This window comes from Xyrauchen texanus, chromosome 32, assembly GCF_025860055.1.
Source record: "Xyrauchen texanus isolate HMW12.3.18 chromosome 32, RBS_HiC_50CHRs, whole genome shotgun sequence".
NCBI classification, from domain to species: domain Eukaryota; kingdom Metazoa; phylum Chordata; class Actinopteri; order Cypriniformes; family Catostomidae; genus Xyrauchen; species Xyrauchen texanus.
The window spans coordinates 11,921,650-11,943,421 of NC_068307.1; the positions used below are offsets into that span (position 1 = coordinate 11,921,650).

The 21,772-nt window shown below is 36.9% G+C and overlaps 1 protein-coding gene across 1 annotated transcript in view; it reads left to right on the top strand.

Moving 5' to 3' along the window:
* The first annotated feature begins 2,542 nt into the window (after positions 1-2,542).
* LOC127625624 (ataxin-7) overlaps positions 2,543-21,772 on the top strand; it is a 55,579-nt gene continuing 36,349 nt past the window's right edge. Inside the window, exons 1-4 of the mRNA XM_052100911.1 lie at positions 2,543-2,752; positions 4,985-5,080; positions 11,201-11,404; positions 11,574-11,642. Coding sequence (XP_051956871.1) covers positions 11,209-11,404; positions 11,574-11,642 — 265 coding nt within the window. The 5' untranslated portion in view covers positions 2,543-2,752; positions 4,985-5,080; positions 11,201-11,208. The remainder of the gene's footprint in view (positions 2,753-4,984; positions 5,081-11,200; positions 11,405-11,573; positions 11,643-21,772) is intronic.

Consider the following 21,772-nt stretch of genomic DNA (forward strand, 5'->3'; position numbering starts at 1 on the left):
GTGGCTGTTCTTTTTTCATGGATGTTAATGAAGGAGATGCTTCAAGGCGATGAATAATCTGCTTTAATGAGGAAACAGCTAATTGCTTAGTAAATTTACCACCTGTCCGACAATACGTAACTATATGTACACTAAACAATAATTTTGGAATTAACTATGTATGGAGTTTACTACGATAAAATCGCTGTTTTATAAGAGGTGACGCCAACAATTTTGCGATAGTTAGGTGTCAGTTTACGGCTATCTCAATTCATTTGTTTGATATCCGCAAATGGTGGCTTACTGTCGAACATGCTAGTTGCTGTTACGCTCTCTCCTATGGGAGAGCTGAGTTGCAAGATTTGAATATTATTTGAAAGAATCTCTGGCAGCGCCCGCCTCTGTTGCGAAGCAAATGACCCAAACCCTCTGCACGTATCACCATGGCTGCATCCGAAAACGTAGGCAGCTGCCTTGTCAGTTAATGGCGTAACCTAAAGCATTATTTAATTAATTGAACTCCTAACGGAACTGGTCGCCGAACGGTTTGAAAAGCACCTTATTTTGCTTGTGGTTCGTATTGTGTTCTTGGTTTAGCATCTGTCTGCAGTTTGACTGAGTGAAGTACAGTAACAGGCTGTGTTTCAAAACAGTGAGTGGCCTTCCTAGACAGCATTTTTGGGCTTAATGATTTTAAAGCATAATTTAAAGTTACATTAAATTATGTAACTTTTTCAGCATTAAATACTATCTTCTATCCCATCTTTTTATGCAGAGACAATTATAAGTAATCACTCATAGATACATTTTCTCTAAAATTTTAAGGCACTATAAAAATTCCTGTGTTTGTTTCGAGAGTCCCGCTTAGACCCCACCCAACAACATTACTCAACCAATGGCATCATTTGCCGGGCGGGATTATCTGACTTTGAGCAACAACAGACGGGACCTGCGCAGGTTGTAGTTCAAAAACCCAGAGGAGAATTTGCCATAGGTTCCCTCTGGATTTTCCTATGGGTTTTTATATTGGGGCTTTTGAACTTGAGTAAAATAAGGTCTGTGGTAAATGTTACTTGACGATATGTGGATGTTTTGTTCTACAACATGAATTACACACAGTCATACTGAAACTCAAATGTAAATTTTGAAGCCATATTGAATTACATACTTTTAAAAACAAAAAAAACGGCGGATTCAATATTCACGTTTGAGGTATGACTGTGTAATTTATGTTGTAGAACAAAACGTCCACATATCGTCAAGTAATGTTTACCACAGACCTTATTTTACTCAAGTTCAGAAACCCCATTATAAAAGCTCAGGTAAATCCAGAGGGAACCCTTCCGGGTTAGCCTACAAACTGATGTCACGGCTGAATTGCTCTTATAAAGCTCTATTCAGAAAGCTGTTTTGAACACATTTTTGCAATAGAGCTCAACAGTCTGGTTCCATAATTAAAAATCCCATACATTTTTTGCATAGACTAATTGATTTTCAACAACTTATAAACCTTTGACTACCTTACGCTTCAAGATTGTTCATTGATGGTGTGCTTCTGTTAAAGCCATCTGTCTGTGTTATTTCATCTTCATTGTTTAAAAATCATGTTTTATACTGGATATTATGGTAAACAACTACATTACCCATGGTCCAGCAGAAAAACTAGCTTAAAAAATCAGTGAATCACAGCTAACCAAGCCAAAGAAACATGCCTTGGCACAACCGCCAACTCCTATGACACACTGTGAATGACATAATCTAATCGGTGTCTCTTAAACCCTTACATTACTTATCTATTTGAATACAGGAATATTTTATAGTTTTCTACATTCCCATCGTTTTGAATTAAATTACATTATTCAAAAAGCTTTGTGAGATTTTAGTCCATGCCCTCATGAAAGACGGTAAGTACACAGTCTTGTACCTTTGTCTTTTTGTCAGATTTTGAGATGTTGTGATTTATCTCAGTGCTCGTTGGTTTGGTTTATGGCTAACGATTCTTTTATGAAGGATTTTATGAAAAGTCTATGTGAAAAATGCTTCCAGAACCCAGATGACTGAATAAGTGGGTGAGCACGGTTGCCCTCTATTCCATTACATACTTCAACTTTAAAGTAGTGCTGCTATATTTCATTTTTGGCGGGAACGAAAACGAGGCTGTCAGGGATGAAAGTACAGTCTTCAATTTATTCTACAGCTGTTTTCATTGTAAAAACATTGAAAATACATATTTTTCAATGTTTTGAAAAAATTCAAGACAACAAACATGAATTGTGAAAATTACTGGTAATCTATGACCTGTATAGGCCTACTGTGAATGCCATTGAAGTAAGTTTATCCCTCACAGTCTCGTTTTCATTCCTGTCAAAAATGTCACTAGGTGCTGCTCTGAATAAACGCATTTGGAACGTTTAACAAAAGCTGTTCAAACATTTCAAACGGCGTTCAAAAACGTGTTCGATTTAGACCGTTCCAAATGCGCGTCACTCACGGCCAGAAATGGTGTCCAGGTAGGCAACCCACTAGGTTTCGAAACACCACCACTGTGTCCAGTGACAGGCGTGCTCGGGTGCATGCGTGCTGCTGGAGTCAGTGACGTTCTTGTCCCAGAATGCTGCCTGGTAAACAGACATGGAAGCACCTGGTGGAGACCTCCACAGTCACTGAGCGCTGCACTCGCTCTTTAAGCTGATCTTCATTTTCAATACACCCTAAAGCCTGCGCCTTTGTTCTCGTTGGAGCTCTACCGGGACGTCTGGAGTCCATGACATTGGTAAGAGAACAATGATGACATCGAGATCAGCTGCTAATGTCTGTTTTGCTTGTTAGCCAGTTGCATGCTACAGCAGTGACACTTAGCTGCTCAGTTAGCGAGGAAGCTAAACCTGCTGCCGCCCCCTCCCCCTCTTATGTCTGTATCATTTTATTTAGGTGGCGTTATACTTAAGTTTACTTTGTTCATTTTGCTCTCTGACAAAGCCGCTGTATTAAGTCCTTGTAGAAAAGTTGTTGTAGGTGCCATTCTATCATATAGGATCTTGTCATTAATGCTTTCACTTTCAGAAGTGCACTTGTCAGGCAGTAACAACCCAAGTTGATGCAAACAAGTGGAAAAGGCTAGAAATGAATGGAGCCATAATAGTGGTTTGATGAAGAAACCATTAGCAGAATACTAGGAAAGGATATGACATTTGATATGATATGAAAGGGGACCCATGGGTTAAAACTTCACACTAAAAAGGAGCATTGTAGGAGGGTAAGGCCAAGTTAACCTGTGACCTTTTTAACTTAACTGTAACTACTTTTCTTCTTTCTTTTATTTAACTTCCAGTGTTTTACATGTTGTTTTTCATTTTCTGAGATATTAAACATTTTACTATAAGCCAAATCATGTTTTCTTCAACATTCTGAGAAACACAGCAGTGTTTTTTTCATTTTATTTTTTGCAACAAATGTAGTTCATTTAGCTATTAAGTATGTTTTCTTATATTGCTTAGTAGTCTAATTAAAATCTGTGATGTCTCATGTTCTTGTCTGAAAACATTGGTTCAACGAAAGGTATTGGAACAAACAGTTTGGACATCACTGCATAAGCTTTGCATACTAATTTGGAATATTAATTGTTTTAAGTCTATGTAGCAATGTTAAGACATTTGCAACAAGTGGGTATTGCAGTGGAAACTAAAAGATTGTTCTTAATTCTGTAAAATGCGTAAAAAGTGTCATCAGCCTCCATTCCCATCATTCCAACCCATATTGCATAAATCCTTTGTCACTTACCAGTAAGACAAGCAACAGGCTGATAGTGATCCAGCGATCATTACAAGGATCTTATTAGTGTATATTTGTTATTTCCTTTGTTGTTGGATATATTCTGAAATGGTGCTTTCAGATCTAAATTATAAATGTACTGTAATGACATTAGTGCAATGAATATAAAATCTATTGGTTCAGGTTAATTCAGTTGTGGACATTGGTTCCACACAGTGAAAATGAGTTTCTTTGATATGAAATTAAAATGAAGGTTCTACTAAAAAAACGATTTGTATGGAAAACCTAATTGAATTAAGTTAACCTATTATGGATAGAAATGCATATAAATAAAAAAACCCCCCACTTAATTCACTCTTACAAATCCATTCCCATGCAAAGCATACTGGGAATGGGAAATCCCCCACCCGGTTTCAGCGATACATTGATGTAACCAATATTATTCACATAGCCTGAACACAATTGGATTAAGTGAACATAGGTGGATTGAACACAATTAATTAAGTTGAGACCAAATGCTAAAGAATTGTGTTGCATTAGCTTAGTTTAAATAAGTTAATTGAGCAAAGAGTAAAAATCACATTGACGATAAACCATCCCTTAGAAATCTGAATCCATCTGATAATTTCATAGCAATGTGGTCATATCATTTTTGATGACTGTGTTAAATATCATTTGGACTTTGTGCAATATAATTATGTTCTCATCTAAAAAATAAATCTATTAAGTTGATGTCAAGTGTACTGGTTTAGTATATTCTATAGATCTGCTTACCTTTTTTTCAGTGTGCCTACAGAATTTCTCAGTGATTTTTCATTTCACATAAACAGATGGCATTAAATAGTGTAAAACCGAGAGGTTCTGCTTAGTTCAAATAAATTAATTAGATTATGAATTCTCTTTAGCAAACACTAAACATATAATAGAAAGTCAAAACATTTTCACTGGTCACTTGTATGCCTGAGATGGATTATCAGGCTGTCAACTGAAGGGCTCTGAGATATAGTCATTATTGGATTGGATTACTCTGTAGTGGTGGGCTCCACCATAAGTAGATCTTGTACCATTAAAAAACTGTTGAGCCGAAAGCCACAGCCAGATTCTCTTGGCCTTATGTCATAAAGGCTCCTTTGTTAAAAGACAAACAGCTAATTACCTAAACTGTGATTATTACACGCAGAGTATTAAAGCAATGCTGTTAACATGCCCTCCCTCTTGTGTCTCCTTTGCCCAGATTCTCCCACCAGCTTGTGTGGCAGTCTGGAATCTTCAAAGCTGATGAGGATCTTCTGACTTGACCAGTTTTGTTCCAATTTTTACATTTGACAAGGTATGAGATAATGTTTACAACTCAAAAATCAGATTACTTTTAGCCACAGTCTCCTGTACACAATACCACCCAAAGTTTTTTTGTACACAATTAGAGCATTTTCAAATAATTTTGCACAGTTTTTTTTATTAAGCTGTGTAAACTGTTCAAAAACAATTTTCAAATTTATTTTTAGTCCATTAGAGACTGAGGAGTTATTACTATATTTTTAGCATGCTGTGACTTTGTAATAGGGTTTTAATTGATGGATAATAGACGAAACCCTTCTAGCTGATGAACCTGTATGAATGAATGGTCCTAATGCTTCAATTATTTTTCACACCAGCACTTCATACGATTTAGAATTTGTACAAGCAAACATTAAAAATTTGATTTATTTCCTGTAGGTTATACTAGCTGTTTATACACACAAATAGTGTAAAACTCCCTCAAAGTTGATCTTTGGTTATCTCAATAAACCAGCTCTTACATGTATTAATACAAACATCTGTATTTAATATGACATATTTTTGATACTGATTCATTATTTTATTGCATAAAGCTCCAAATTGACTTTGAAGATGTTTTTGTCTCTATTATTATTATTATTATCGTTTCTTATTCTAGATAAATTGGCCCAGACATATTTGAGTGTATATCAGACACATTCTTAAAAACTGAGAAATGGTTATAGCCTACAAATTATTTTCTAATGCCTGTGCTTCAAAATGTGATTTATTTATAACATGGTTGATCGGTTTCATAGTCTGAGGAAATTCATTTTTAGAGTATACAAAAAAGGTGTGAAAGTGCTTCATACTTTATAACACAATTTACCAGAGGTGGGAGTAAGTCACTCATGTGCAAGTCACAAGCAAGTCTCAAGTCTTAACCTCCAAGTCTCAAGCAAAAGTCACTGTGGTGAGAATCAAGCAAGTCAAGTCGAGTCCCTGCCATAAGTCAAGCAAGTCAAGTCAAGTCGTTGCTTAGATCAAGCAAGTCACAAGTCAAGTCATATGAAATTCTGATGATTTACTGCAATTTCCACATTCCACATCAGTTTAAAGACAGTACATGTAATGTGAAGCTGAGTTTTATTTTCAACATTAACGAACATTGCATTTCTCCTTGACCTATTAAGGCATCTTAAGTGCTTCTCATATGACACTGTGTCTGTGACACTTCTCATATTGTTTTCCTGTGCAATGTTATAGTGCCCAAATAGTACTACATCAAATACAAACAGAATGGAGTAGAAAATAAAAGTGTATTAATACAAATAAAAAATAAATGAACCTTTTGACATTACATCAAACCATGAACACATTCAAACAATTCAAGTTTAATTGTTTTAGTATGCCACTAAATGGAATTCTTCAAGCATGCCTGACTTTGACATGAATATCCCCTTTAACTTTGAGATATTAGCTAGTGTGGAAATGTCCAAACCAAATGCACATTACAACACCTATACGCACCTATATTAACAAGACTGCTTAGTTTAGGTCATTCTCTTTTTAACAAAGATTTTATTTTCATTCAAAATTGATGGACTTTGAAGGCATCCTTGTGTAACTTAGTGCATAGAGAGAGAGAGAAAGAGGTGGAAGAGTGTATGTCCCTATGTGTGAGTGTGGTGGAAAGGATATTACATGTTCTAATGTTAGTAGTATGTATAAAGATATGTGTGCGCGTGTATGCGTGCGTGCGTGCGTGTGTGTGTGTGTGTGTGTGTGGATGCAGGGTGGGGGTAGTGTGCGCATGTGCCTCTGTTTGCAAATGTATATTTTTTTTATTGATGTGTGTGTGTGTGTGTGTGTGTGTGTGTGTGTATTTTTCATTCAAAGACGGACCTTAAAGGACCATTTCTAAAACACAAACTGCAGATAAACAAAATAAGCACATAGTTGAATCAACAGCTCTCTAAATTTGTTTAAACCAATACTGAATATTTAATTTAATTTATTGCAGGACTGGTGTATTAGACTGCGTTGAGCTCTGTGGTCTTAATAAACTAACGTTACTGGTAGCAACTGGGTGTAACGTTAACGCTAGATTTCTAGTTAATGTTCGATCGACCAGCCAGTTAGCTAAAAAGACACAATCACGTAACTTACCTTTCTTTATGGATTTTGTAGTGACGGGTGAAGTTGGATGTTGTGGTGGTCGTGTCACTGATTTTTAAGCTGCAGACCTTGCATACCGCTGTTCTTTTCTTACAACCTTCACCTACAACGTAATCCTTGAACCCAAACTTTATTATTTTTGGAACGGCCCCTTCCATGATTGCTTCTTCATGCCTTTTCCTCTGCTGGTCTGACGCATCCTGGTTGGTTCAGGTTGCCAGGTCCCCGCGCATTGTAATAGAAATCACCCAATCATGTTCCAAAAACAAAACGTAACCAAAGATTTTACATCGGCTTCTCGATATGAAAAATACAAATATTTAATAATAAAAAAGTCAAGTCCTTTCGAGTCATCTGTCTCAAGTCTAAGTCAAGTCTCAAGTCATGAATACCAAGTCAAAGTCAAGTCGAGTCTTTTATCTGTATTAGTCAAGCAAGTCTCAAGTCCTCAAATTTGCGACTCGAGTCTGACTCGAGTCAAGTCATGTGACTCGAGTCCCCCACCTCTGCAATTTACCTTAAACCATGCCTCTAACTTTATACCATTTTCAAATAGTGTTTTGTGAAACTTGCAAAGTTGTTTATTTAAACAGTGAATTGATTTAAAACTAGCAATACAGTTTTGTTTGAGTAAAACAGTTTTTTCCCTAAGTCATTGTGTTACCATATCTATCAGAACTAGATATGGTTAAAGAATAAATAAATGTTCTGGGTTCAATACAAGTTGTGCTCAATCGACAGCATTTGTGGCATAATGTTGATTGCCACAAAAATTATTTTAACTTGCCCCTCTTCTTTAGTGAGGCACTTACAATGGAAGTGAATGGGGCCAATCCATAAACATGAAATACTCACCATTTCAAAAGTATAGCCACAAGACAATTGTAATAATAAACAATATGTGTGTTAACATGATGGTAGTGTGGTAAAATCACTTAGTTACCTTTTCTGTGTACAGTTATAGTCAATTTTACATCTTCATTGTCATGATGATGTAACATCAACAAACCCAAAAACTTTACAGCTCAAATAATAAATATATTTGTTTTAACAGAAGTATTAATGTAAGTGCTTTTATAAATTCATAAGCTTCACATTTCTGCCTCCAAAAATTGGTCACATTCACTTCCATTGTACGTGCCTCACTGTAACCTTGATTTTATAAAACAATGGTGGCGAGTCTAAATAATTTTTTTATGGTAATATGTCACAAATGCTGTAGATTGACCTTAAGTTGTTTTGAAGCTGGAATATTCCTGTAAGACCTGTGTGGTAAAGCAATGCTTAGTGCATCAACAATGATTCATCTCTGGCTGTCATTAAAGGATTAGATCACCCAAAAATGAATATTCAGTTATTGTTTACTCACCCCTGTGATGTTATAACCCTATATGACTTTCTTTTTCTTAACACAAAGGGAGAAATTGTGAAAAAAATGCTCATTGATGCCAGTTTATGGTGACTACCTATTCAAGTGTCAAAATAATGCAAACATATAATTCATAAGTTTAATAAATTATTCCATGAGACTCATGATTGTTATGAAAGCACACGATAAGGTGTGACAAGAAACATACTGAAATTGAATGTATTATTTATTGAAACTGTTCACTGATTGTTGATCTTCTGTGCGCACACATTATTCTGATTCCGATCACACAGCCCCCTCACAACATTGTGTGTTTCAAGTAAAAACCATTTGTTTTTTTTATCTAAAAACAGGTTTGCCATAGCGATAGTGACAAAAGAACACAACACAGCTGCACAAAAGAGAAAACAGAACTTACTAAACATGTCTGGAGAGTTTGTAGTCAAAGAATTTATGCATTTATATGCCCAGCCTTATTTTTTTAACGGAGTATTTGGAAATCAAACAGAAACAGAGGAGGCTACAGGCAGCCATAGTCACACCGTGTCCTAACCTTACAGCAAACGGCATGCGATAAAAAGTATATTTCTATGTTAATAAGTGTTTTTGTCCTAACCATCCTTGATGAGCGACAGCACATTCTGTCGAATACTTGTTTTCTATTTTTGGCATTGCACCAGGTAAATCTGCGTCTGCTGTTAACTGGCATCTCTCCAAAAACTTTGTCATAACAGTATTGAAAAGTCTGAATCTCATGAGCCACTTAAAAACTACTTGATTTTGGAGAATGTTACACCCACCGAATGTTTTAGCGGAGGTGTCACTGTTAGATATGTCACAAATACTCACCGATACAGAAAGGAGAAGATGTGACAGATATCTCAATGTTGGATTGAGTAGTCTGGTTAAGAAAAAATAAGGCTAGGCATAGACATACATCTGTTCTTGACTACAAACTCTTCAGACATGTTTAGTAAGTTCTGTACTCTGGTTCTTGTGCAGCTGTGTTGTGTTCTTTTGTCCCCATCACTGTGGCGAACCTGTTTTTAGATAAACCGTGTTTTCGCTCGAACGCCCCATGTTGGGTAAACTGTTGCTCTCGTGCGCAATCAACAGACGTTTTCACTAAATAATACATTCGATTTTGGTTTGTTTCTCACTAAACCTTATCGTATGGTTTCATAACAATCATGCGTGTCATGGAATATTTTCTTAGACTTCTGAATTATACTTTTGCATTCTTTTGAAATTTGAAGATGTAGCAACGGTTGCACCAGCTATACGTAAATTACAACTTAGCCTAGTTGTGGCGTAAATGGGCACTAAGTCACAATTTACACACTACAAAATATGTGAGCGTTGCACCATTAAAAGACGTAACCCTATTATATAAACTAAATATTTACAGAAGTCTCCGACCAGGAGTAACGGATGGAATAAAAAAGCAGAATCAATAACATCAATTAGCTCATGTTTTGGTTGACAGGCTTCAGTTCTTTTGACATATATGATGATGTTGGCATTTACACTCGTTTACGGAAGAAAACATTATTTAAAAAATTTACTTCTTCAGCATGAAACCTATCTAAAGGTGTACTTTACTGTGTACGCCGCCCGGTGTCAAGTTTCAACATATACAAAATAGATATTAAAATTAATAAATGTCTGTTTTTCCAGCCTGTTGTATTAGTATTTATTTATTGTCCCTTATTCATTTTAGATACATTTATTGAATATTCTAATTTACATAAGCTAAATGAAATCTTATTTTATTACATATTGTTTTTTAAAGGGGATATAATTGGCCAGCACTGGCAAAGTTCACGGCTGTTTAACAATTCTGTGTACAAATTTCAAGGCTTCTTATTGGATTAATACAGGTAAACATCATATTATGTGACCTACTAGTTAAGTCTTGCCTTAAGAACAGGTGATGCAACCAAATTAAGCACTGACTAGTTATTAAGCCCTTAGTGTGAACATTACATCTCAACTTAAGTGAGAACTTACACACAGCTGGTGCAACCCTACCCAGAAACTGCCACTGTATGACATCACCTAGCAACCCACCCCGTAATTTCTCCCTTTGTGTTAAGAAAAAGAATGTAAGTCATATAGGGTTATAACAACATATAGGGTGAGTAAACAATGACTGAAATATCACTTTAAAGTGGCCCAGAAAAGTGGCTTATATTATGTAGAACCTTCTCGTTTGTTTGCAATATGGGCTTAACAGCACTTATAACTCAAACATGTGTTCAGAACTACAAAGGAATGGTTGATAATTTAATAAATGTTTGAACCTATTGGATCAAATAAATGTGACCGTGTAACCCGATAAAAATCCCTCCCGTCATTCAGGTGTATCTCGGATTCCCTCTATTTCCCGCATACGTCGGTGAAAGGAAGTTTTGAGATCCTCCTTAAACTTTTATCTTTGTAATCTGCCAATAAACACAATGTATGTCGCGAGGAACGCCGTCGCGTGCTACAGCTCATATCAGTGGAATAAAGACAATCGAGCTCGCGCTTCCCGCGGCACAACACAGAGAGCGTAAATGAGTCCTGCGTTTAGCTCAATGTCATTCATTGACGGAATCCACTCGCCACCTTAAACGTTCACTGCTGTTGTGTGTTACATTGTAGCGGAAAGAATGTCGGATAGGGCCGATGATGACGTCAGGGGGGAGCAGCAGCGCAGCAGAGCGGCCAGGCAGCTGAAGCAGCGGGGAGAAGCCTCCACAGCAATGGCGACTGTTGCGGAGCGCAGATCCCTGCCTAGTCCTGAAATAATGCTGGGACAGCCGTGGAGCAGCTGGGTCGATACTGTGAAACTGAACGGGAGTGACGGTGAGTTGTTCGGCCGCCTTCGGCCATTGCATTTTAAACAGGCAGCCGCGTCAGCGAGCTTATGCCCGATTGCGTGCAGTTTTTAAATATTGAGAAACGCGACTGGTATCGAGAGAACAAGTGAGCAAGTGTAACTATTTGTTTAACTCGGTCCAAATCGCTTCCTCAGGTACAGAATTGGAAGAAAGTTTGAAAGAGTGCGGGAGAAATCGCGAAGCCATGAGACTCTGCAGAGACGGTGAGTATTGTTGCTTTATCTGGTCAAATGTGTTTTTGTTTTGGTTGTGTGTGCACACTTTTCACGCACAGGCTGACTGTGAAACAATTGCACCTGACTTTTGACAGTACAGCCTTTTAAAACTCAGCTGTTATAATCATTGCATACATTAGTTATTATACAGTTCTGGGTTGCATGTTGCACTTATAGAAAGCAGTAGAACGCAAAATGTATATATGAAAACATAAATTTCTTAATACTTATTCTTAAAACATATTTTCCTATGTTTCGATATGTTCAAACATCATGGCAGTTGAGTGCATGTAGACACTCATTTTTCAACCCCTGTGTTTGGGGAGAAGTTTACTGTAGCGATACATTTTACAATAAAAGACATTTGTTTAAGTTTTAATGTCTAGAAATCTCACTAATGACAGAATTCTCACTCCTGAACGAACTAGCCTTTTAAAACAATGTATCTAGCATGTTAATGATCTCAACTGAGGATTTCTCCCTTTATTGAGATTATTTCAATAGATCTTAGCTTTATCCTAAGTTTTATCCAGACTTTTCTGTCTGCATACAAAGTACTCGTCAGGGCACTTATCTAGTAGTGCATTTCCCTTGGCAAACAATGGAGCCATCCTGTGCTCAATTGCACACTAGAGTAAATTAGCTGTTGCACAGGAATATGTGAGATTTGTCAACTTTTGGGTTACATTAGTGAAAACATATCATGTTTTTACCTGTAAGGACAAAACGCATACTAAACTGGACTGGAATCATTGCTTGTTTTATGTATGAAATATTTATGTGTGAGGATGTATTGAAAGCGGCATACGTGGTGCTGTAGATGTGGGGGCTATCTGCCTTAAAGGTGCTATATGTAATATTTTTAATATACTAAATCATAAAATGACCATAATATGTCATTAGAGAATTAGGAAACATGCTAAATTGAAATACTGGCTTCTACGATAACAATTCTACAGCTAGTATATTCTACTTTGAAGTTTCCATTACAGCCTGGAATTTCTGTTTATGTTTTGGCCTGTGTGATCCTGCCCACTCACCAATAGTATTTCAACACCGATGGGTTGCTAGATTTGAACATGTTTGCAGGCAAACAACACTGCGTGCTGCAGCCATGGCAAATGAACTGGATAATGAAAAAAACACAAGCCGGTTTATAATTTGCAAACAATAAAAACATTGCAAACTTATACATTAGCTGATCAACTTACAGTGTAAAGCTCGTCGCCTGACATTTTCAGTTTCACTCGTTCCTGTTGCGTGTTCTCATTCTGGCACCCCGTATGAGCTTTGAGTCTGGGGTGGGGCTGACAACTCTCCAATATTTTGAATTTGGACTGCAGTACCCATTTCAAACACTTGCTGTCAATCATACATATATCACCTTTAACGGGATAGTTTAAAAAAAAAAAATCTGACATCATTTACTCACCCTTGTGTTGTTCCAAACAACTATTAATTGTTTCGGTGGAACACAAAAGGAGATGCTCAGCCGAATAACAGCCTCAGTCACCATTAGTTTTAATTTTTTTCCCCCTTACAAGTCATACAGGGTTCCATCTCAAAGGTTTGTAAATTATGACAGAATGTTTTTGTGAACTATCTCTTTAATGACTTGACTTATGAGCACCAGATGTTGTACTAGTCTACAATCTAACATTGAGAGAGGTTTTCCACAGGGAAAATGCTCCATTAGCGGTACACGTGTGTTACTGTAGATACAGGTATTGTTAATCTTGAATCAGTGTGCCTAAACCCTGTCCTTAGCTATTTCAACAACAAAAAAAAATAAAACCACATTGAAATTATTGTAAAAAGCCAACTTTTTTTGGTTGAAAGTGTTTAATCAGCGTGTCAGACGGTTATGGAAGCCATCCTCATTTCTAGCTCAGAGGCTTTAATTGAGCTTTTATATCGTCTCTTAAAATGGTGTTGTTAGTCGGACTTCTCTAAGAAAAAGCCTGCATTTCCGCTGACATGTGAGCCAGTCAAAGACATAACTGTTAGTACATATTCTGCCCATTAACAAACATGGTACATTACAGTCTTTTTTTATAAGTCTCATTCCTATAGTTTTGAGAACAATTAATGCAATTCATTATAATACATATAATACCCTCAAAATGAACACAATTAATGATGCCCCCTGACGATTGCTTACTGAGAGAAAGCGAAGTTGTTCACATAGAACGAGTTCTTTTTTAAAATGGCTAAACATAATGCAAGGGTCTCACACATAAAACCTTGCATTTGTTTAGATAGACAAGCCATAGTATGATCTATGTGTAGAGCAAGCAACTAAAATATTGTTGAAGGAATACTAAATGGATGCTGTGAACAATAGACCAATGATAGGCTTTATGTTTACTGATATGAGAATAAAACCAACAATATTTTTAGGAATGTGCAAAACTACCAATGTTTATAATCAAAAAGTCTGTCAGTTGTTTGAATGATTAGTCGGTGTTATGGATGATGTATAATTAGGCTCCGTTATGTTTACGCGGCCCCTATCAGATGGGATATACGGACACTTAAGCGCAGCAGTTCATCATGGTGGCTAACCAATATTCAAAACATAAATAGACTAAATCTTATTGCACAAAACTATCAAAGAAAAGTACTAAATAAGAAAGGCTCCAATACAGAGTGCCACTAAACCACAGAATGACATGCTTCAATGTAACCAAAGTGTTTCAGGGCGATCCTCACTGCACATTCAAATGTGCAGAACTGCTAGATAATATTGCGAGTACACATCTAGTTCACTGCAACTATTTATTTACAGAATCAGCAAAAGACTTTAATCTTTCCATAGCACCTCGCAAATACGTAAATATTACTCACTGAGGATTTAATGTCCAATAGTGATCGTCTTCAAATTTATTGATTTTGATTTAGCGATTTGCAGTAACAACCACTTATAAAAAGACTAAACCTAAAACATTAAAGAGACCAAACTTCTTGCAGAGTGTTTTATTGTGCTTACTGTTATTCACTGTTAAGCACAGCAATTTAACATCAAAGAAAAATGCTCTATTAGAAGTTGCATTCAAATAATTTGAATTGCATCACCACCACTAAAAATACGAATGTTAGTAGTCAATCCCAGTAATCGAATTGTCAGTTGTTTGATGACTAGTCGATTATTCGACCACCCTGGCACATCCCTAATATCTATGGAATTCTAAAGCCACTTATGTATATTGAATGATTTCATCTGCATTAATGTAATTAATGTATAATTTTTTTAATTATCTTAAAAAAAGAAAAAACGATTTAATCGATTGAGGCCCCTGATAAATCTATAATGAAAATTCTCTGGTTTGAATGTGACAAATTTAATTTGTGGCTTTCCATTGTTATCCATCGGACAGGATTGTTGATAAAATTTGGAGCAAGTTTTATGCAATCTAATTTTGTTATGCGTCAGTCCAGGTAGACTGAGTCATTGTTGTTTTGAAAACTTTGTGGTTAGGACGTTATTCGGCATTATAGCAGGTTTAACTGACAAGGTTAGTGTCAATCTATACATTTTCTGTTGCAGAACTGCTATTCTGTGGTGGAAACTTTGACATGGGACCAAATTGGGCACCAGCACCCTGTTTTGGAAAAGGGCAGTATAATGGTTTCATGTTCTGAGGGGATAGTAGCACTCTGTTTTGAGGAGTTTAAATGATTACCAAACCTAAAAGATGCCTAGACCAACACAATCTGACTTTTCGTACCCCCATAAGCTTCTTTTCCACCAGTATGCACATAAAATCACACTGTGAAACCATCTCTTCTTACACACGTGCGCAACTCCTGTATTGGTGAAGTGTGACTTAACGGAGGTGTGTGTGGTGAAGATCTTGTAGCTCTTTGTCAGATGAGGAAAAGAGAATGGGGAGAAGCAGACATGCCAGGCATGAAGTTAAAACTGCAGAGTTTGTGCTCCCTCGCTCTGTGTACTGGGCTTCTAAGAGCTTCTCTAGCTAGATCGTTTATCAATGACAATGAAGGGGATGGTCAAATTATCTGCGCACCAGTGTAATTATAGTTTTGGATTTTATATTCAGTTTGCCATAACAATTTTGTTTAGTGTTTGTTATTTTACACAGTTTAGTTTTAGTTTTCTCTGTGTTTTGTAGTTTCAGTTTAGTTAGTTTTTATTTTAGTGTTATTTATGGCTGCCAAAGCTAAGCATTATTTACTTGCTGTATTACACTTACATTTACATTTTACATTTACTGGTGTAGTTTAAAAAGTCTAACATCATTTCATTTCTCATGGCAGTCTTGTGTTATCTCTAACCAGACATGGGGACTTGTGACTTGGTGACTTGGACTCGAGTCGACTGGAGTCGCTATTTTTATGACTTGTGACTTGACTTGACAAAAAATAAAATACTTGAGACTTGACTCGGACTTGGAAGTTAAAGACTCGGGACTTGACTTGAGACACGAAGACTTGAATGACTTGAGTGTTAATCACATTATGTTTTCAGTTTGAATATAAAATATATAAATTATTAAAAAAAAAAAAAAAAAAAGTTGATCCAGCTGGAGCAGCAGGCTGAGAATAGTTTTGTCATGACTGGATCACGACACTATAGGCTATCATCAGCCATGCCCTCTCGTACCTTACGCACACCACGCCCACTTAGATCAGATAACAACGTCAGCCGGAGGTTTAACGTTACCGAGGGTCATCGCTTTCGGCTTCAAAAATTATTATCAAGATGGCAAAAGACGAACAGCGCTTTGCAAGACATGCAACGTTAAGATCGCGGACAGCTAGACGACAACCTCCAATTTCGTCCGCCATTTGAAGAGCCATTCTGCCCAGTAAGTGCTTGTCAATTTGTTAATTTTATCTGGTTAGTTGGTAGTTAGCTAATGTAATAATAGCAGGGTTCCCACGGGTCCTTGAAATCCTTGAACGTTTGTGAATCTGAAAAATAAAATTCAAGGCCCTGGAAAGTTCTTGAAAATAAACATACATAGATACAGGTCATTGAAAGTGCTTGAATTTATTTTGTGCAATAAGTTTTCTGGAAAAAAAAATCTGTCCATTAATTTTTTATTTCGCCAACACTTCGTGGCTTATGCTGCATACTAGCCTGCTTGATTTACGTTAGTTACGCCGCATTTACGTTAAGTGTTTCCCGCGCGAGGTACTTTGTTTTGTACGTTGCCATGACGTTCACGCGCTGGTACCTCAACGTTTCCCACTCACAGACATTGCAAAAATAGGCTTATGGATATACTCTGTGTGAGTGAATGAGTGAGTGTGGGTGTGGGAGTGTGAGAGCGCGAGAGTGAGTGTGTGTGTGAGTGTGTGAGTGAGTGTGGGAGAGAGAGTGTGCGTGAGAGTGTGTGTGGGAGAGAGAGTGTGTGTGTGTGTGTGTGTGTGTGTGTGTGAGAGAGAGAGTGTGTGTGAGAGAGAGAGAGAGAGTGTGCGAGAGAGAGTGAGTGTGTGAGAGAGAGAGTGTGAGTGTGTGAGAGAGAGAGTGTGTGTGTGTGTGAGAGAGAGTGTGTGTGTGTGAGAGAGTGTGTGAGAGAGAGAGAGTGTGTGTGAGAGAGAGAGGAGAAATGTAACAAAGTTTAATGTATGTAACTGTGTTTGAGAGAGAGAGGGAGGTGTTCAGAGAGGAGTCTGTTGGATGTTAAGCTGTTATTTGTTTTATGGACTCAATGTTGAAAATTTAAAACATTTCAAACACTGTTGGCAGAAGTGAAAAATAAATAATTTTATGAAGTTACAATTTTGTTTGATTCCTGAATGTTTTTTACTGAACATGAGTATTGTAATTTACAGACAGTTACTTATATCTTGTCTTTTCACTTTATTATGATCAGATTCTGCAGGTAAAATTACAATAATAAGGTGACTTGACTTGGACTTGACTTGACATAGCCTGTGACTTGACTTGACTTGCCCAAGAAAAAAATACTTGGGACTTACTTGAGACTTGAAGGTTAAGACTTGAGACTTACTTGAGACTTGCACATGTGTGACTTGGTCCCATCTCTGTCTCTAACTAGTGGATATTTTCATGTTTAATGTGGATTGTAAATGTTGCAAATGTTATAATATAGGGTGAATATGGGTAAAGTGACAAATGACATTTAAGCTTGATCCACATTGTGTCCAAATCATTACTGATCTAAACTTTGGGGAGTAAACAATCAAAGTTAAAGTTTACCCAAAAATGAAAATTCTCTCATTATTTACTCACCCTTGTGCCTTTCCAGATGTGTATGACTTTCTTCTGCCGAACACAAATTAAGATTTTTAGAAGAATATTTCAACTCTGTAGGTCCAAACAATGCAAGTCAATAGGGGCCAAAATTTTAAAGCTCCAAAAAGCACACAAATGCAGCATAAAAGTAATCCATAAGACTCTGTGGTTAAATCCATGTCTTCATAACCGTGCTTTCACACCAGAGGCGGTGAGAGTGTCAAATCGACCGTAAGTCATTCATTTTCAATGACAGCCAGCGTCTCTCGGCGGCGAGAAGCGGCACGGCGAGTCTTGGGCGGTGTGGGCGTCAGATGAAAATTCAAGTGCAGTCAACGTTATGGTAATGAGCTGTGACGTGGTTCGGCGGCAACCTATTGGAATATAGAAGTGCTCCGCTCTAGCGAAGTCTAGAGAACACAACAGTGTAAACTTTGGTTCCCACCAAACATTAGTTCCGAAGATAAAATGGAGGAGAAACTAATTATTGCCGTGGCGGGTTTCCCAGTAATATATGATCTGTCCCTGTTTGCTTACAGTGATATAAAACAACCAAGACCACAGTTATTATTACAAATGTATTTTATTTTGATAACAAACAATTATAATTTTAATAACTTTCTGCCATCGATCGATTTCTTATTTTCACATTTTAAAGAGTTCATGAGGATATACGCTACTTGTGATAGGTCGGCAGAAAGTATATGACTTTAAATGATAATGAGCTTTGGTCACCCCGCCCCTCCGTTCTGGAGTTATTCTCCGTATAACTGTTTTTTTTTACATTACTTCTTAATCAGTAACATACAAGCAAACCAGGTGTAACTTAGTGTTACCATGTTAACTGTAACACCTGCGTACACAGTTTTTAATAACACAATAACCATAACGCGTTGTTCATTATAAACGTGGGATTATGAATTATATTGAGAACGTCGTAACGTTATGGAAAACGTGCCGTAATGTACCCTGAGTGTAAACATTAGCCACATTCATTGTGAAGCGTGCAAGCGATTTGCAAAGATTAATATAAAGGTTAATAAAGCGTTACACTTACTTCTTCTGGAGGTGCAGAGGAATATAAATAGTTGGTACCGAATCTTTTTCAGCAGCATCTTCTTAGCAAAACCAGCTTTATACTGACCCTCGTTTATAAAGCAGTCTGGTGAAAAATGATTCGCGCAAACATGAACGCATTGACGTTGCTCGTGGGGAATATTCCCATCGTAAACAAAACTCAGCCACTGCGTCTTCAGCGGTTCAGATTTAGGAACATCAAAATGACTGCTGTGTTCGTTATTACACCGAAGAACAGAAAACCACAATCGCTTAGGCGCCATTCTGCTCCAGTGTGTCAACAATGATGACAGACTATGATTGACAGCTCGCTCACGAGCGAGGGCGGGTCTGTGTTGAAACACTGCTGTCAATCAACAATCCTGGGAGGGGCGTCCGACCGTGTGACGTCACACGGTCGAACGGCTCGATTTGAGGCAGGGGAAAATATATAAGGAGATTAAAACAAAAACACGGATGGATTTTTATCATAATAGGATGGTTGTGTACAGGCACAGCCAACACACATTTCAGTACAATCAACTTGAAAAAGTGCATGTACCATTATATGACCCCTTTAAAGGTATAATCTTAGGTTATGTGTCATTTAGATCATAATTGAAAGTGTCAAGAAATTAAAAATTTCAAAGAGTGTCCCTCTTTGCCCATATCCACCCTAGTATAAAAATAAAAAATAATTTTTTATTTTATTTTAGTTTTTGAGTTCTTAACAAAAATAATTTTTGATTTTGATTGTTATAATTTGAGCTTTCTTTAACTATAATAACACTGCTGCACACAGTCTCTCTCTTACCGACTGTCTCTAACTCTCACCTGATCACCCTCTCTGTGTCTCTCATTTGTCTCTTTTTCTCTAAAATTGAAGCCTTTCATTATCTACTGATCCTGATGTGGGTCCAGATCTGTATGACTTTCTTCCATGGAACTCAATAGGAAAAATGTGAAACATTATCACCCAGCTTTTAGTCATATATTTCAAGTAAATAGTGTCTTTCGGCTGTCTTGCTCCAAAAGGACAAAAAACAAAACAAAAAACGGTAAAACTATTGAATATATATTTTATGCATTATTTTCCAAGATGTTTGAAGTCCTGTTATCACTGAAGTCATTATTAACTCTCATTCAGGTTCAATGTTATTGACGTCCAGCTGCACCATATTTCCCATGTTTGATATGAGTGCTGCAAAAAGTTGATAAACGTAGTATGTTCATTGCACAAAGTGATCATTTGGCAACAGGAAGAAACAGGGTTCCCATTGTTATGGAAAATTTGGAAATGTCAGAGAATATTAAAGTTTGGATTTCCAGACCTGGAAACTAGTAAAATCTCAAGTTATGGAAATTTCTGTTGTGAATATACATTTTTATACTTGTATTCATCTGTGAAATATTTCATTCTCCAGAAAGAGCAATCACTTTAAAATCATTTTCAAAAATCCTTTTCCGGTAATCACAAATGATTGAAAAATTCATGGAAATGTATTGCTCAAAAGCCGTGGGAGCCCTGAAAGCTAATTTGGAATTTCAAAAGGAAGCAGTCCTCCTGAATGTGCTTTGAAATGGTTGTTACTATCTGCAGAAGTCCCTCAAAGCAGTAGTTAAACTCATAGCAGGTAATTGTGGAGGCTATTCATGGAGATCTCTCCTTCTCCTGGCCCCTAGACCTAAACCGTAAACCACTATCTGCACATGTCTACTACACATCTGCATGTTTGTACTATGAATACGGGTGAAAATGTATCTGCTATTCCTTACAGGAGTGTGTGCTGTCTGCTGTAGGGACCTTTTTAAATTGAAAATTTAAATGTAACTTGCCAATTGAGATGACTCAGCCGATGCATCAGTTCAAAACTTTTTCTAAAGTGACGTCAGATGACATACCCACCTCATGACACTGCGGAACGCCACGTTTTTCAAGTTTGTCTGTATGCTCCGAGATGATGCCACTACTTTCTTCTTTATATACAATTTATGAGGGTCAGCAACTTTTATTAGGTTGGTTGACCAATATAGCCAATACTAATAACTAGAGAGCAAGGTATATAATAAAATTCAATTTTACGTTCTGGAAATTCTGTGTTGTTTTTGCACAAGTTCAATGGGTGCTTGCATGAATTGTGCTGAAAATGCCTAAAAATTTCTGTTTGTGGTGTTGAAACACCCTGTTTCCCTTTATATTGTAATTCTGATTAATTTCAATTAATAGAATTTACATTCAAATACTTACTTGGGGTGGATCAACTGCATGCTGTTGTATTTATGTCAGCTCCATACCCAAAACAAGCTGACTGTCCTGAATGACTTTATTGCTGTTTTAAACAGTAAATCAAGAATAGTTACCTAAATGGTCAACTTTACATTGGTAAATTTATTCCATTTTTGAATAAACCATACACAGAAGCAAGCAATGGACGTGTGTCTGGTTGTTAAAAATTATCAACCACTGCAAAAACACATGCTAAATGGAATATTAAATAGAAAATTTTGATGCAACAGTAGACCTACATGGACTGGTATAATTGACACTTTTGACTATTAGTTTATTGTGGCAGCTGTAATTGTAATCTCGATTATTTATTTGATTAATTGTGCAGCCCTGAAACCTACATATATTTATTCACTGTAACCTTAGATATCCATTCATAGTAAATTGTATTAAAATGAACAAATATTATTACATTATGTAATGTTTAAATGACTATTAAAACAGCAGCGCTTTTATGTCCACCATTGTAATGTGCTGGTCAAAAGAACCCTGAAGCGTGTCTGCCTGCTCTGTGACATCACAGCAAGTTTATCTATTAATAAATAGATC